This window comes from Schistocerca gregaria, chromosome 3 (assembly GCF_023897955.1).
Source record: "Schistocerca gregaria isolate iqSchGreg1 chromosome 3, iqSchGreg1.2, whole genome shotgun sequence".
NCBI classification, from domain to species: Eukaryota; Metazoa; Arthropoda; class Insecta; order Orthoptera; family Acrididae; genus Schistocerca; species Schistocerca gregaria.
The window spans coordinates 648,026,698-648,044,407 of record NC_064922.1 but is presented as its reverse complement, the minus strand read 5'-3'; the positions used below and the strand labels follow the sequence as shown (position 1 = coordinate 648,044,407).

The 17,710-nt window shown below is 43.0% G+C and overlaps 1 protein-coding gene across 2 annotated transcripts; it reads right to left on the bottom strand.

The window, feature by feature from the left end:
- Positions 1-1,459: 1,459 nt before the first annotated feature.
- LOC126355259 (uncharacterized) lies at positions 1,460-9,104 on the bottom strand. Of its 2 annotated transcripts, none has more exons than XM_050005546.1 (3): positions 8,589-9,104; positions 4,092-4,636; positions 1,460-1,974 (listed from the first exon to the last, which is right to left on the bottom strand). In XM_050005546.1, the coding sequence occupies exons 1-2, from the start codon at positions 9,052-9,054 to the stop codon at positions 4,095-4,097; spliced, it is 1,008 nt and encodes a 335-aa protein (XP_049861503.1). In that variant the 5' UTR covers positions 9,055-9,104; the 3' UTR covers positions 1,460-1,974; positions 4,092-4,094. The 2 variants fall into 2 exon arrangements, with proteins under 2 accessions (XP_049861503.1, XP_049861502.1); XM_050005545.1 differs by having other exon boundaries at positions 4,096-4,636.
- Positions 9,105-17,710: the final 8,606 nt, after the last annotated feature.

Below are 17,710 nucleotides of genomic sequence, written 5' to 3'. Positions count from 1 at the left end.
GGCTACTCTGGAACACTTCTCTGCTCTTGAGCAATTACACATGTCTTAAGGTATTCATTTTAGAGCCCATATCACTTCACAATTATTTCTGATTTTGGTTCATACTCGCAAAATATGGAAAGCGAAGAGCTTGCATGAAAAGGGATTTGTTTCACAGTATCGAGGACGAAGAAGTGCTCATAGCTCTTAAGGTATGAATGTTAGAGCCGAAGTTTACTGGAATTTTTGGGTTCGAAGGATCGTTTTTGTCAAATCCCTGATTACTGACCATTTCTCCAGGGACACCATGTGTATTGCATTGTGCTATTCTATCATGGATGCTAATCATCAGTCCTGTTAATGCAGTGAAGCACTAATAAAACACAAGAGAAAATAAGGTGAGAGCATTGATGCATCAATGCATATGATTAATCGTTAATTGAGTTAAGAACTGCTGAAGCTACCAGGGGAAGTGAAATAATGTGAGAGTTTTTATGTACAGCTGCATTTAACTGAACTGTTAAGACAAATAAAATAGTACATGTCCTCTGAGTCCAGAGACAAGAACAAAGTTTTCATCACAATATAAAGGGTTTAACACGCTAAATTGATGGAAAAAGTGACAGAGTCTGTCTTTGACTTCAATACCAAGTCCAGTGGCTTCTGGACACACAAATGGATTAGCAACGGCTCTCGGAACGTAAGTCCATTCGTAGTATTAATAGTAGGTCCGCATCGTGAATGAATGACATCTCAGCCGTGTAATCCAGTCATCTCATGAATGATTAACGAAATAAGTTTCCAGACTGGTAATGCCTACAGACAGCCCTAGTGAAGTAAACCAACTCATCAAACAGAAACCCTCCGACAATCTGCATTCGACACCAAGCCTTTTCGCTTGAACGTCGTCCAAACCAGGCCAGCTAACAGCAGAGTAGCGAACAGAATAGATTTTAATCCAAAATCCACCGTGCTTCCAGAGCGGTCAGCCCTCTGATGGGTCCGCACTACCAGGAGTGCCCAAAAGCATGCTTCTTTCAACTACAACTCCAAAGATTTCCGTCTTTGTTACTGATGATTGTACAGAATCATCTTAAAAGTAATAATGTCACAAACATTTCGAAAAGTAATGAAAATACAGAAAAATAAAATTGAGCACTAAAACTGGTGATTTAGCAGCCAAGTTTCAGACTGAAAGCATTTTTCTTTATCTCGTCCTCTATACCTTATCTCTAACATTATTTAATGAACCCTCCGGTGACCATATCGCTTCTAAATGCCATTAATACCGACATAACTGGCAATGGAGAACATGTTCTAGCATGGAAATATTTCTGTCTAATATTATGCCGTATACAAAAGACGATATCAACTTGCCGTATGATGCATCGCTGCGCAGGTGAAAATTAGAATATACGATCGGTTAGATGCCATGGTAACGATATTTAAGGACATTTGCAGCATAATAAATACATATTGATGTTGTTGCATCAATCAATGTTTATTGCAAATTTGTTTTGGCTGTTGTAATTCAGCTAAAAACACAGTGTTAAACATAAATTCCCCTGAAGCTCTCAACCCAATAGGTGTCTTGGATTGACTACGAATGTACTGCTGCAAAGGTAATGTAATAGTCACGTTCACATACAATCGATCAATGTCTTTTATTAATAAATAATGTTTCATTTGAGACACGTATACAATAATAATAAATAAATCTTTGGCATGATGTGTTTCTTCCTGAAGTAAACTGCCGCCCTTTGGACTAATATCCTGAGAATCTAGGAACAGTTCTCACGTCACGCCTGAGTTCAATGAGCAACAGGAAGTATCAGCAGCTACCTATACTTCCAACATTGTATTCAGACGTGTGTCTGAAACAAAGTGGTAGACGTCATCATTCTTCTCGTTTTTCATGTCGAAGAAAACACAAACAAATAAATACGATGTCATTCACTCAGCAGAGTTTTTCAGTCTCCCTCAGCTTATAAGAATCTGGAAAAAACAATAATGAATTACAGAATTGTTTATATCACACACAAAATGCTTACTGCTTATTTCATGCAACAATTTTCGTAGTCCATTGTCTGTAAAAGACCCAATCTTTCTAAAATCTGTCCCACTCTTCAACGCACAGATGACTTCTCGTAACGGTAAAAGAATCGCCTAAATATAATTGATTATAATTAATGATCATTGATGATAGTGTTACTATTTCAGTTCAGAGATCTACGTTAATCGATAAGACCTGAGAAAGCACTTTTTTTTACCGAATATTTGCCTCTCTGATGCTATATGTGACCTAGCTATTTGCTCTGCTGAAGCTCCAACATGGAAACGCTCCAGATAAGGTAAGAACGCAGTACGATTATTAGTGAAAGAATTTTAAAAATCTTGGTACAGACTGGAAAGATAGGTTAATAAAGGAGATGTACACAAACCTAAAAGTGCCAGTTACAGTAGTGAATGAGGAGACTTAAGAGATGAGCATTGTGTGGAGTGTAAGGCAAAGCCGCTCACCGTCGCTGAAGCTGTTCATCTTATGCAGAAAAGAACTGGAAGGAAAGGCCACAGAGGACGCAACAAGTAGGCGAAATCAGAACAGGAAATACAGCAGAGTTGAAGAGTATTTCAAGAAGGAGTGAGGTTTATGAAAAGAAGATGAATACAGAAAAAACAAAAATGACGAGAAAAAGCAAGAAGGAAGCACCAGATAACATATTCTTGCAATGGATGTACACAGAACAATTAAAATCCTTTATGTACTAGGCGAGTTTAATGAAATGGAAGGGAAGGTGCACAGAAGAAATATTAAGTAGGATATCTGTGGGAAAGAGAGCATTTGAAGATGTGAAAAATGTCAGTGCAGACAAGAAGAAGATGTTTTAAATGCTGTGTCTGGATTAGATTGTTATACAGCAGTGAATCATTTAAAAGAAAGAATTAAGACGCTTACCAATTTCGGAAATATGGCTGTGGGAAAAAATATTTAAGACGACGAGGACTGACATAGATTTCGTACGTGTAGTTCAGTGGTCTGATGCAAGTCATTCAATCGGACACCTCTCTGACGATCTGCGTGTCGCTAATCAACCCCGATTATTCAACCAGGGAAATGAGATCTACAGGTTAACGCGGAATCAGAACCAAACGTCGTTTGTGGCCATCCTTCGCATTATTGACAGCTGAAGATTAAATGAAAGGCGGACAGAAAATTTCCATGGTCCGACCTGGATTCAGTGCTCTGACCTCTGTGTTTCAACGAACGCGCCACAAGACTACCACACCGAATTTCTTCTGAACTCAAAATCAAATACGGGTAATACAGGAGTAGGTCTAACAATCAATGAAAAAACATAAATGCAAGAAACCTCTTCGAACAGCATAGTGGACACATTAGCACCACGTTCAGATGAATGTAAGTTAACAGAGTCCTGGGGTGATTGGTTTGAAGTCTACATCATACCAGTCTTCGGGTCGAAGAAGGCAACAGCAACAGTAACAAAGTCAACAATAACAGTTTATGCAAAGAATGAAAATGTGAGCTCCGCGCTCATTATTAAAAGAGAAAAACTTATGCTGAGACAAAACAGTCTGTGTGAAATTTTGACAAATATTGGAGAAATTAATGCAGATTGTCCACGAGAAATGTAGGCCCAGTTTTAATCGGCCAGCAGGTTTCTCTATACTGTACACTGTGCTGTGAAATAGATCCAGTGAAGGCAAAAATCTTCTTAGTTCGGCCACGTTATATTGCTCTTCAAACTTCTAGAATGTTCGACGTTTCGATCCCTCTGAATGGACCATCTTCAGGAATCTTGCACTGACCACAAATGGCTGAACAAAGTCGGCAGCATCGCCTCGACTTGTGAAAGGGTGTTTTCCCGAACCTTTTGGGGACAAGTTATGTCACTGGTTGTTTAGCTACCTGGGACACCAATTGAATCCAGAAGAAGATTCCTGAAGGAGGATCTAAACGTTATCCTAGAAGTTTGAGCAGGAATGCGGCACAGTCATGGATGACAATGAACACAAAAGACTGCAGACTTAAATAAAAGACCTGTTATCGAAATTAGGGGTCCATGTGTGGTGTTGGAAGTGCTGGTTGGTACCTACTACTGTGCCTGGGTGCCCGCCGTGGTGGCCGTGGCCTGCTGCGGCTGCTGCTGCTGCTGGGAGTAGTACGCGCTGTAGGCCAGCTGCTGGGGGTCCCACACCCGCGCGTATGGGTTCCCGTTGCCGTTGCCATTGCCGTTGCCGTTGCCGTTTCCGCCTCCGGCAGCGGACGCGTCCCAGCCCGTGGGCGCGCCGTACTGCGTGCTGGGTGGGCCGTACTCGTTGCTAGGAGGGCCGTACTGGTTGGTGGGCGGGCCGTACTGGTTGGTGGGTGGCGCGGCCGGGGCCGGAGGTCCGTAGGGCATGGGCGGGGCGGGCGCCGGTTCCATGGACATGGGCATGGGCATCATCATGCCCGCCTTTTTGCACAGCTGCACCACCAGGAAGCCCACTACCAGCAGCAGCGCCAGTTTGCTCATGATGAACGCCTTCAGCGACTTGATGCCGATGATCGCGAGGAAGATCGGAGTGAGAGCCTTCATCTTCAGCTTCAGCAGCAGCAGGAGGGGCATCAGCAACTTCTTCTTCAGCATGCCACGGGCTGCGGAGAAATAGAAAAATAACCTGAAAGCGGGTGCCACCAAGCAGTCACAAACAGGCATTTGCTTTTAGTGCCGTTATTATCAGGGAAATGGGAAAGCCGACATCGGGGAAGATCAGTTTGGATTTCGGAAAAATGTGCGACCATGTAAGGCAACATTGACCCTGCGACTTATCTCGGAAGATAGGTTAAGAGAAGGCAAACCTATGTTTATAGCATTTGTAGACTTGGCAATGATAACTGGAATACTCTCTTTGAAATTCTGAAGGTAGCAGGGTAAAATAACGGAGCGGAAGGCTATTTAAAATTTATACAAAAGCAGATGGCAGTTATAAGAGATGAGGAGCATGAAGTGGAGTGAGACAGGGTTTTAACCTATCGCCGATGTTATCCAGTTTGTACACTGAGGATGCGGTAAAGAAAGAAAGGAAAACTATGGAGTTGGAATTAAAGTTGAGGGGGGAGAAATATAAACTCTGAGGTTTGCCGATGACATTGTAATTCTGTCAGAGACAAGGAAAGACTTCGAAGAACAGTTGAACGTAATCAGCAGTGTCTTGAAACGAGTATATCGGATGAAAATCAACAAAAACACAAGAAGGATAGTGGAATAAAGTCGATGGAATGCAGCTCAGTTAAATCAGGCAATGCTGGGGGAATTAGATTGGGAAATATTTGAAGTAGTGGATGAATTTTGCTGTTTGAGCAACAAAATAACTGATAATGGCCGAAGTAGAGAGGATATAAATGGCAGACTGGCAATGGCAAGGAAAGAATTTCTGAAGAAGAGAAATTTGTTGACATCTAATAGAGATGTAAGTGTTAGGAAGACTTTTATGAAAGCATTTGTCTGGAGTGTAACCATATATGGAAGTGCAACATGAGTAATAAACATTTTAGACAAGAAGAGCATAGGGGCTTTTGAAATGTGATGCTGCAGAAGAAGGTTGAAGGTTAGATGGGTAGATCACGTAACTAATGTGAAGATAGAGAATAGAATTGGGGGGTGGGGGTGGGGAAAGAAATTCGTGGCACAACCTGACTCGAAGGAGGATTCACTGTTAGGACACGTTCTGAGACATGAAGGGATCGTCATTTTGACATTGGAGGGAAGAGTATAGGGGAAAAATCGTAGAGGATACCAAGAAATGAATACAAATGCAGAAGCATGTATGTTGTATAGTCATTCGGAATGAATAGTGTTGTAGAGGATAGAGTAGCATGGAGAGGTTCAGCAAACCAGTCTTCGATCTTAAGACAACAACAACAACAACAACAATCATGAGACCGAAACTAAACAATGTACATTTACACAGTCATTCGATTGTGTTCGATCATGGAATCTATAATAAAACATAACCAGACAACATCTAAAACTTCGAGGTGAAATGTGTGAGTTGGAGTTTCACCCGGTCCTTCATGGTGCCTTTTTGAAGGTGATTTTATTACCAGATCTGTTTCCCTGACTCGGCTCACGCTGCACTTCGTATATTTCTTTGGCTGTCTAGTTCATGGCTATGAGTGTCATTATAAAGTCCGCTCTGCTGTGGCAGCGAAAGGTTCAATTTGGAAATATATACATTCCTTAACCGCAGTGTTTTTCCCGAGTAATGTCATATTATTACTCCACAAATACAAAGGCGGAAGACTGGACGCGAATGTACAGGGTAATTCCGTGACGAAGTTACAGCTTCAGGGGTGACGGAGAAGGGTAAACGTATCAATATGTGGTCCATGGTCCGGCTACAAATGAGTCTAAAATCGTTAATACGTCTGATAGTAATCTTGTTCTACTGCAACTATTTGCTTTCCATATTTTAGAATGAGATGGGGTGGGCCAATAAAGTAAAAAATGTCGAGGAAACATGGGCTATAAAGTGCGTTCTTTAAGAACTATGAGTACTTTTTCATCTTTGTTCGTGTGAAAGGCATGTCTTCTACTGATCAATTGCTCCTAATGCTTAAGAAATGCATTCAGTTACTCATTTTTAATAGACAATTATTTCTTGTTTTGGCCCACAGTACCTCCTCTCAAAATACGTAAAGCAAAGAACGTAAGTAAAGAGGCTCACTGTCAGATATAACAGAATGACTTTAACCTTCAGCTTACGAGTCGGTCGTTTCTAAACCAGGATGCCTTACCTCAAATTGATACATTTACCTTTGTTCATCATCCCTGAAAGTTAATAATATCTTGACAAAATCAGTTAGATTAACTTTGTGCCATTCAAATATATCGTTGGTGCAAGCTTGTGGTAGACCATTTATACTATGTTGTCAACTACCAAGATTCTGCGCAACACATTTACGGATTAGATACAGTAGATATTACATTACGAATGGTACTCTATATTTACGAGGAAAGGGTGGTGTTGTTCTACAGAAGAGGAGAGAAAATCGGATATGATTCTGTAAATATTTTCTCGCCAACTCAGCTACTTATCTTTTTACAGAGGTTACTGGAAAATGTTTCTCATGTGCTGGAGCGTAATTCATCTACAATTGCTTTGAACTGAAAACAAGACATCTAGTTTAGTTCCATTTATTAATATCACAGACGCCTTCGCAATGTACTCTTGTTATATTAATTTTCTGCATTAGTTCTCACATTTAATAAACGATCGAGAACTTTTATTCTGGTTGTGAGACCCTTACACAATTCGTTCCTTGTCAAGAGAGGGTGTTCAGGTTTTGTGATACCTGTAGCCTAGGAGAAATCTGATGGTTTATTGCTGGGGGGTTGGTACATTCTCACAGCTACCTTCTCTGACCTATAGTCAAGATCTTTTATTATCATTATTTCCTAAATTAATTTATTGCTTGCTCTTCCGTGAGTTACTGTCTACAGTGGGTCTCCAAAGATGTCTGAACACCTGCTCTAAATGTGATAGACATTCCTCATCCAGTTCATAATAGCCAGTGAGACATATGTTGACGGAATCTCTCTAACTCTGACCGAGGGAGAAATACGCCACACAGCAAGGAATAGGTGCGTTTTAGACCACATTATTCGAGTGTTATCTTCTCATGTGTGGAACGCAAGTGAACTATATTTTTGGTGTAAATGTAGCTAAATTTCTTGTGAGTGTGAAATTGTTTCCCTACTAATTATTTCGCGTAATTCATCGACCAGTCATTGTGAAGTCAATCATTAATTCGAGCCATAGCTCTTACTCAGTGCGAAGTCTCTGTCACAGCACTCTACTAGGTGAACAAAAATTTTGAGCCATACAGTGACTGATATGCATATGTGCAGCTGATAGTCCGCTTCTAGATGCCTTGTATCTACATCCACTTCTACTCTTCATTTCATAACTGAGTGTCTGGCAGAGGTTTCTTAACCACATTGAAGCTATTTATCTACCGATCCAATCCCGAATAACACAACACACTCGCGAAATACACATTTAAATCTTCTCTAGTGCTAATTTCTGCATATGAAGGTGAGCACCAACGAAATATTTTCGGATTCGAAGGATGAAGTTGGTGACTTGAATTTTACGAGAAGGCCTTAAATGATGACATCATATTAATTAGAATAGAATTTTTGTTTTAGTTTTATTGGGTGCCGCGGATGTAAGTGAATGTTTGTTCATGTTTGTTTTGGGAAGAATGCATAATCTAAATCATCGCACCTGGGCATGTCTAGTCATGCACTTCATACATGTAATGAAAGTTTAACCTACAGATAAACACCCATATTTCGCAGTTTGATTTATTTGACTACTTTCAATCATCAGACGTGTGCGTCATCGAGCACTGCTCAGCAGAATCGTCACAAAACATCGTGGATGATTAATGAAAAAGCCAAATAAATCGAACGGATCGCGATATGAGCTGTTTATCTGCACATTAATTGCAACAGTCGCAGTGTCTCCTGCGAGTGTTGTCTGCATTTGATAGACAGCGAACAAACGCCAGTCTAATTTCACATAAATGCAACGCTACATACCTTCGGATAGCGACCTCTCAGTTTCATTCTCCGACTCCGACCTCTCGGTGGGGAACTTGACGTCGAAATCCGCGAGTCCCTTGGAGGGCCTGAAGATGAGTTCGGCGCGCCCGAAAGCGAACTCCGGCAGCTGCAGCTTGAACTGGTGCGTCTCGAGGAACCTCTGAGCACGGCTGAGGATCATGGCGTCCAGGTGCTCGGCGTCGGCGTCGGCGTCGGCGTCGGAGGCGGAGCGGCCGGTGGCGGCCGCGGGACCGGAGCCGGTGGTGGCGTCCAGGTAGTCGAGCACCTTGAGGCGCAGGCAGGACATGGGCAGGCCGCGCGCGCCCAGGCACTCGTCCACGACGGAGCTCAGCAGGTCTTCCGGCGTGGCGGTGGAGGAGGAAGAGGAGGAGGCGAGCAGCAGGGACAGCAGCAGCAGCAGCAGCGCGCTGGGGGCGCCGGTGGTCGGCGACGGACGGGCCATGGCGCAGCACTCGGCACTGGGAAGGCGGCACTGGATGCCACACCTCCTGGCGCGCCGCTTTTATCGCGCTGGCACCGCCGCCATCAGGGTCACGGGAACGCACGCGCCGTCACGCTCCACACGTCCGTCGCATCCTTTTGGCAGCAGGCGGCGCAGCGCCACTCCGGCGTCGTCGGGCGCCTCCCGCTGAGCGCGCCGCGCCGGCGCAGCCGCAGCCAGAGAGTAGAGCCTCTGCGGCGGGCTGCACGAGAAGGAACATTGTATCGGCTCCCAGTATGTTCCAAAACGCCGCTTATAAGCACGGGATTTTTCTGGTGCACATACCTACGTTTCTCTTACTGATAGAAGGGTAAGACCAAGTGTTCCACATAACTCGCGGGCCAGGGACCTTTTGTATACCTAACAGAAGGATAGTCTTACTGTAATTATGCTACAGTACCGGGAGAAACTCTGATTATTACTTGCTTCCTCCAGCTTAGTCAAACAGAGCATATCCGTTTTATTTTCTTTTATTTTAATTGTACATAGTCAAGCCTTCAGGGGCTTCTGGAGACACTACTTAGTTTGTGGGCGGTTCCTGAGATACCTCGAAAAACGTGATTTCTAGGTATTAAAACAGAGCTGCAGATTCCAAGACAGCTACGCATAGTAAAGCCTGTAATCTTTACCATGTGCTCCTGAGACTCTAATCTCTAAAGACCTTGAAAAATTTCTTGATTTATTTATCCGTTTACAAGGTACAGAGATTCAAATTTTTACTACTTGTACACTTAAAATACGCACGTTGTATTCGTTGTGAAGCGAAATAGCAGTTTGTAATTGACTTAGCTTGGAGAAATATGATTTAAAGCGTCTCCGTCGTCAAAGGATAGGATCTGGGAACCAATGTTGTAGTACTGTAGTACTGTGCACATAAAATCCGACCTGAGGTGTAAAAATAGTTTCGCGTTATGTCAGTTTCAGTACGCAAACTATCAAAATTTCGCTAATCCATGAAGTTAAGTTCATATAAGTGACAAAATGGGAAGCAGCTGAAGAGTACACCTATTGGAGGACAATAAAGACTACATGCTCCTGTTTTAGAACACTCTGATTCATAATAATTTTACTAGCTGGGTCATTCTACATTCCTCAGCACCTTTTTCCAAAAATTTTGACGTCTGAGTATATTCCTGCTTTTTTATGCAGTATGAGGAAGAGACAGTGTCAGTGAGGAAGAAATGGAAAAGTACTATATAATGGAAGAGAGTAGGCAGTGGTTTTGGTATAGGAAGAGGGAAGGACACTATGGCATTGTGATAGAAAGAGACGGAAACAATGGCAGTGGAAAATAGTTGACAGTGACACAACAGTAATGGGGAAAGAATGAAGGAGAGGCTGTCCATGGGAGAGGAATAAAGAGAAGGAGAAAGTGGAAGTGAGTGAGAGCCAGTACTAATGAGACACAGAGACTATGACAATAGTAATGAGCAAATGAGAGATAGTAACATCGGGAAGCAGCAGTGAGAGGGAACGAATGAGACGGCAGCAGTAAATAAGCGTAAGACGGAGAGAGTGACAGTGAAAGGAGACATTAGTAGAAGGACAGCAAGAATAAGACTGTAGCTCTGACACAGCAGACAGTGACAGTTACACACCAAGAAATCATGACAATGAGTTGGCCCGAATGAGTGAGTAAAAATAGGCAAATGTTGTTGGATACGTATGTACGATTTACGTCAATGGATTAGTGGATGTGAGAGAGTTACACTTACGGGAGCCTGTGGCAGTGACATGTGAGCTGCGTGTTAAAAAGAGGGCTAATATGTTCGCATGAAAGAACTTCAGGAAATATTTTTAAAGGTGATGAGGAAGATAGAGTGAGACACCTCGTACGCTACTTTTTGTGTCAGAGTCTTTTAAAACTTCAGCATATTAGCCTTTTTGTGCTCCGATAGGAGCATTTTTCCGCTTACAAACAGGTAATTGAGTAACTTTCGAAACTACCTGCACATCACAAAGGAGAAATGTTATACACTGCGCTTTCCTCTCCCGAGGTTACATACAAGGGTCGGACAAAAATACGGTAACACCATGACAAATACACGTTTGAATATAAATGAAAATGGTAACTAAGACTACAGGTTGCGCTATTGTATTTGGCCGCGAACGGCACCTGTGCTACGTGGTTAATTCGTTGCAAGCGTCAGTCGTGATCAGAGATGTTTTTTGTGTAGCTGTGAATACATTATTGTGGAGCTAAGTGAGATCCAGCTTGGCAAAATTTTTGGTGCTCGCATGGTGGGTGCTTCCGTAACAAAGATAGCTAAAATCTTTTCAGCTTAAAGAGGCACCTAATCGAAAATTTATGTAGGGAAAGCATCATCCGATAATCTATCCGACACGACTGGAAGCTGTTTTGAATGCCATCTGGTTTCCTAAACGATATGAGGCATGGTAATGTCTTGTGTTCATCTTTAAAGTCGATGAGCAAAAACAATATGAGCACCTGCGTCATGGCGTCTTACTTCACCTTTCGGACAAGCAACAAAGCAGCGATTCAATCTGCGATGAGTTCGCCAAGGTTTTACTGACTTTTTATATATATCATTTTGTAGGTTTCAGGTTATATGTGGCTTTAGGCGTCTAGGCACATGTCACACCATTCCCGTAAACGTCGAACTGCTGGCGCCCAATGCTATCCCACATGCGTTCCATCGGATCCATATGAGACGAATCTGGTGACCAAGAAATCATCTCAACTACAGCATCCTCAAACAGCTGAAGCACCTTATGATACTAGCAATCATTCTGCCGGAAGATACCGTCGTCCCCATGGAAGACATCAAGCGGGAAGGGATGCACATCACGTAATCCACAGCTGCCATGGTGATTTCGATTACTACCACAGATTCCGTGGACCCCCTGGTGAACATCGCAGATGTGTGTGTATCGAGAAGTTGCTCGCTCGGATGAAGGCGTATCCAGACATTTCCATCGTCAGGGTGTATTACAGAACTCCGTTCGTCCAGCCTGCCGACTGCATGGTTCAGTCTCACTGATCTCGTGCCCACTGCAATAGTAAATGCCGACCGGAGTGGCTGAGCGGTTCTAGGCGCTTCAGTCTAGAACCGCGCGACTGCTACGGTCGCAGGTTAGAATCCTGCCTCTGGCATATATGTGTCTGATGTCCTTAGGTTAGTTAGGTTTAAGTAGTTCTAAGTTCTAGGGGACTGATGATCTTAGATGTTAAGTCGCATAGTGCTCAGAGCCATTTGAAAGATTTTGTTATCGTAAATGAAGATATTGTTGGGTAAACATAGAAACACGTTATCCTCATACGTTACGCTAATGGTTGTCCCAGAAACACTAGTGCCTAACTACTGCACTCGTCACATCAACTACAGATCACCGCGTATCCTGCTTTGTGGAGCTGGCAAGCCTCCACCTTCACTTTCTGCGACAAGACGTGGGCATCCTACGCCTTGTCGCCTACTTGTGGTTTCACCGACCTTCAGCCACTTTCCATAGATGCTCACGACACTATCACGCTAACAGCTGACCAGATTCCCCGTTCTCGAGATGCAGGAATTTTTAGTTTATATTATCTACATGGTCTCTTCGAGTGTCTGTTGTAGTTGTTTCAAACATGCGTAGTTTATTTCAGTTACCAAGAACGAATGGTCTGAGAATGGACGCAACGTGCGAAATTGATCCCCACCAGTAAATAAAGGGTACTTCTCAACGCAGTCCGCCCCGATAGCTGAGTGGTCAGCGCGGTGTTCTGTCGAGCCAATGGGCCCGGGTTCGATTACAGACTAGGTCGGAGATTTACTCCGCTCAAGGACTGGGTGTTGTGTTGTCCTCATTATCATTTCATCATCATCAGTGGAAGACAACGGGAAACCACCACTGGAATCACTTCCCTAGACGCTGATGCGGTGGAACTCTCTGACGAGGCTTCCCCCATGCCGTAAGGCAGAACACAAAGTTTGAGTTCTTAACGCAACTTACGACAGGATTCGAATCGTTTATTTCAACAAAGAAATTGTTATCGTCTTATTTCACCTTCAGCATGCTGGATATTTTCAAATCTGCCCTTCATCGAAATAGTTTATTTTAGTGAATATCCCAGTTTGTGTCACGTATCGGCACCAGATGGTTCCCAATTTGTCTCTGCTGAGCTTACGTACTTTTTTATGTGTACTTTCCTTACTGTATCACGTGCCCACAACGCCACTGGGCGGATTAAACCTCGCCGTGTGCACCAGTCATTATGTATTAGCTCATCATCTAATGCGCATACCTAACAACAAAACAAAAAACTTGAAATGCGGCATCGCTAACGACTCTGAGAGTCTAAATGTAGTATAAGATTTTATTGGCTGTCATTCTGCGAATTTAATAATTTGGCACCCTAATGTTCCGTATCGAAGTGCACTGGATGTGTGTGTGTGTGTGGGGGGGGGGGGGGGGAGAAGGGGGGGGGAGTGTAGAAATTGATCACCGAATTTAAAATACATAACTGATGTAAACAAAAGTAATAACTCGTATCTGATAGTGATTACGTACACTGTATTGAAAAATTGTCACGTTACGAAAAATATTAAAAGCATTCTCTCAGTACAGTTAGTAATGCATTGAACACTCCTAGAATTATAGCATATTGACAGGAAGGTTACCATAAAAGGCATTTTTATTACATGCTTTAACTTGCTGTCAGTTCTGATCCGTAAATTTTATTAAATAAACTTACATTCATACTTTATAAATCGCCATTATTTTGGAAGCTGTAGGCGCTCAGAAAATTTTACTCCTTACAGAAATATTGAAATGCGCGGTAGGTGAAAAAGGTATGAACATACACTTAGATAAAAAATAGAAACGATACACAACGAAGGAATTATCCAAATGGGAAGGAAATCAATAGAAATGATGTACATGTGCAGCCCAATGATTACAATTTCAGAAAAAAAGGATTATGTATTCCAGAAGAAGAAGTTCACAAATTGATCAATTCAGTAACACATTGGTCCATCACTGGCCCTTACGCAAGCAACTATTCTGCTTGCATTGGCTTATAGACTAGTTGGATGTCCTCCTGAGGGATATTGTGCCCAAATTCTGTCCAATCGGCATGTTAGATTGTTGTACGGTCCTACCTGTAATGCTACAGACAATGGGGGAGATATCCTTGCTGGCCAAGGTAGGGTTTGACAGGCACGAAGACAAGCAGTGCGGGTGGACATCATCTTACTGAATCGTAAGCCCAGGATCGCTTGCTATGAAGGGCAACAAAACGGGGCGTATGACTGTTCTCCTGCAAAGGTGCTACAGATAGTACTGTGGGTACAAATGTCACCCTTGACCATCATTCCCAGTTCTCGGGCCACATGGAGGGCGACAGTGAATTTGGTATCCTACTGTTGTCTATGTAGTCTGCAAACTCGTTTTCTTTGGTCATTGGGGCCTAATTCCAAGCGGGGCTCATCACTGAAGACAATTCTACTCCAGTCCACGAGATTCCAGGCCGAAGACGTGTCTGTAGATGTACTGGACAGTGTTGGGATACCAACTTGCCAGTCGCCCGCCACACGGCCTGGCAACCCTGAGTGATGATCTGGGATCCCACTTCTTTTCATGTCGGGGCCCGTTTAGTTCGCATCCTGTTTCCCTTCACGGCAAGCCATCCTCGGCTTATATTTCAGCAAGATCAGTCGAGAGCTGGTAGAGTTTGTCTTCGTGCTTGTAAAACCCTGCCCTGAGCAGCAAGTTCGCCGGACCTCTCCAGAATTCAGAAGGTCTGAAATGTTATGGGCACGGTGCGAGAACCAGCTCGGGATTTTGACCTTATACCGAACCAATTGGACAGGATCTGGCATGATATCTATCAGGAGGACAGTCAAAAACACTGTAAATCAATGCCAAATCGAGTAACAGCTTGCATGAAGACCAGAAGTGAACCAATGCATCATTGACTTGCTCAGTTAATGAAGCTCATTCTCTTGAATAAATCACCATTTTTTTCTGTTTTTCTGTTTACGTACATCACATCTATCGCTTCCGTCTCATCCGAATATTTCCTTAGTGCGCCTTTGTTTCTTCTTTATTCTTAACGTGTACATTTCACAATTAAATGTTTCCCTACGACTTGTAAGTCTCTTCATTATCCACGATAATGGCCGAAGCAGGCAGAAATAAAATACTACACAGGACAAAGCTCAACATTGCTGCATGAACTACCTAAGTTGAGTGCCCTCCTCAACACAAACTTCAATTCGTATCTTCTGCTTACTTTCCCTTATATGTCACTACTGCCAGGGCTCTCCGACAATGGAATAGCTCCCAAGCTTTGGACCTATTGGGCATTTAATTATAAGATCCATAAGATCACCTATGGTACAAGACTTCCCATTACGTCAAACGCTGGGTTGTTATTCCAGTTTCGGAGAGCCCTGGCAGTTGTGACACTGTAAAGGAAAGTAAGCAGAAGATACCGAATATTTTTTCCCAGTGAAACAACAAATTACCTGGAAACAGAAATTGTAATAGCCCACAGCTTCTTTGATGTACATCTACATCTACATCTACATCTACATGACTACTCTGCAATTCACATTTAAGTGCTTGGCAGAGGGTTCATCGAACCACAATCATACTATCACTCTACTATTCCACTCCCGAACAGCTCGCGGGAAAAACGAACACCTAAACCTTTCTGTTCGAGCTCTGATTTCTCTTATTTTATTTTGATGATCATCCCTACCTATGTAGGTTGGGCTCAACAAAATATTTTCGCATTCGAAGAGAAAGTTGGTGACTGAAATTTCGTAAGAAGGTCTCGCCGCGACGAAAAACGTCTATGCTGTAATGACTTCCATCCCAACTCGCTTACCATATCTGCCACACTCTCTCCCCTATAACGCGATAATACAAAACGAGCTGCCCTTTTTTTGCACCCTTTCGATGTCCTCCGTCAATCCCACCTGGTAAGGATCCCACACCGCGCAGCAATATTCTAACAGAGGACGAACGAGTGTAGTGTAAGCTGTCTCTTTAGTGGACTTGTTGCATCTGCTAAGTGTCCTGCCAATGAAACGCAACCTTTGGCTCGCCTTCCCGACAATATTATCTATGTGGTCCTTCCAACTGAAGTTGTTCGTAATTTTAACACCCAGGTACTTAGTTGAATTGACAGCCTTGAGAATTGTAGTATTTATCGAGTAATCGAATTCCAACGGATTTCTTTTGGAACTCATGTGGATCATCTCACACTTTTCGTTATTTAGCGTCAACTGCCACCTGACACACCATACAGCAATCTTTTCTAAATCGCTTTGCAGCTGATACTGGTCTTCGGATGATCTTACTAGACGGTAAATTACAGCATCATCTGCGAACAGTCTAAGAGAACTGCTCAGATTATCACCCAGGTCATTTATATAGATCAGGAACAGTAGAGGTCCCAGGACGCTTCCCTGGGGAACACCTGATATCACTTCAGTTTTACTCGATGATTTGCCGTCTATTACTACGAACTGCGACCTTCCTGACAGGAAATCACGAATCCAGTCGCACAACTGAGACGATACCCCATAGCTCCGCAGCTTGATTAGAAGTCGCTTGTGAGGAACGGTGTCAAAAGCTTTCCGGAAATCTAGAAATACGGAATCAACTTGAGATCCCCTGTCGATAGCGGCCATTACTTCGTGCGAATAAAGAGCTAGCTGCGTTGCACAAGAGCGATGTTTTCTGAAGCCATGCTGATTACGTGTCAATAGTTCGTTCCCTTCGAGGTGGTTCATAATGTTTGAATACAGTATATGCTCCAAAACCCTACTGCAAACCGACGTCAATGATATAGGTCTGTAGTTAAATGGATTACTCCTACTACCCTTCTTAAACACTGGTGCGACCTGCGCAATTTTCCAATCTGTAGGTACAGATCTATCGGTGAGCGAGCGGTTGTATATGAGTGCTAAGTAGGGAGCTATAGTATCAGCGTAATCTGAAAGGAACCTAATCGGTATACAATCTGGACCTGAAGACTTGCCCGTATTAAGCGATTTGAGTTGCTTCGCAACCCCTAAGGTATCTACTTCTAAGAAACTCATGCTAGCAGATGTTCGTGTTTCAAATTCTGGAATATTCCATTCATCTTCCCTGGTGAAGGAATTTCGGAAAACTGCGTTCAATAACTCCGCTTTAGCGGCACAGTCGTCAATAACAGTACCATCGGCACTGCGCAGCGAAGGTATTGAATGCGTCTTGCCGCTTGTGTATTTTACATACGACCAGAATTTCTTCGGATTTTCTACCAAATTTCGAGACAATGTTTCGTTGTGGAACCTATTAAAGGCATCTCGCATCGAAGTACGTGCCAAATTTCGCGCGTCTGTAAATTTTAGCCCATCTTCGGGATTTCGCGTTCTTCTGAACTTCGCATGCTTTTTCCGTTGCCTCTGCAACAGCGTTCGGACCTTTTTTTGTGTACCACGGGGGATCCGTTCCATCTCTTACCAATTTATGAGGTATGAATATCTCAATTGCTGTTGCTACTATATCTTTGAATTTGAGCCACATCTCGTCTACATTCGCATAGTCAGTTCGGAAGGAATGGAAATTGTCTTTTAGGAAGGCTTCTAGTGGCACTTTATCCGCTTTTTTAAATAAAATT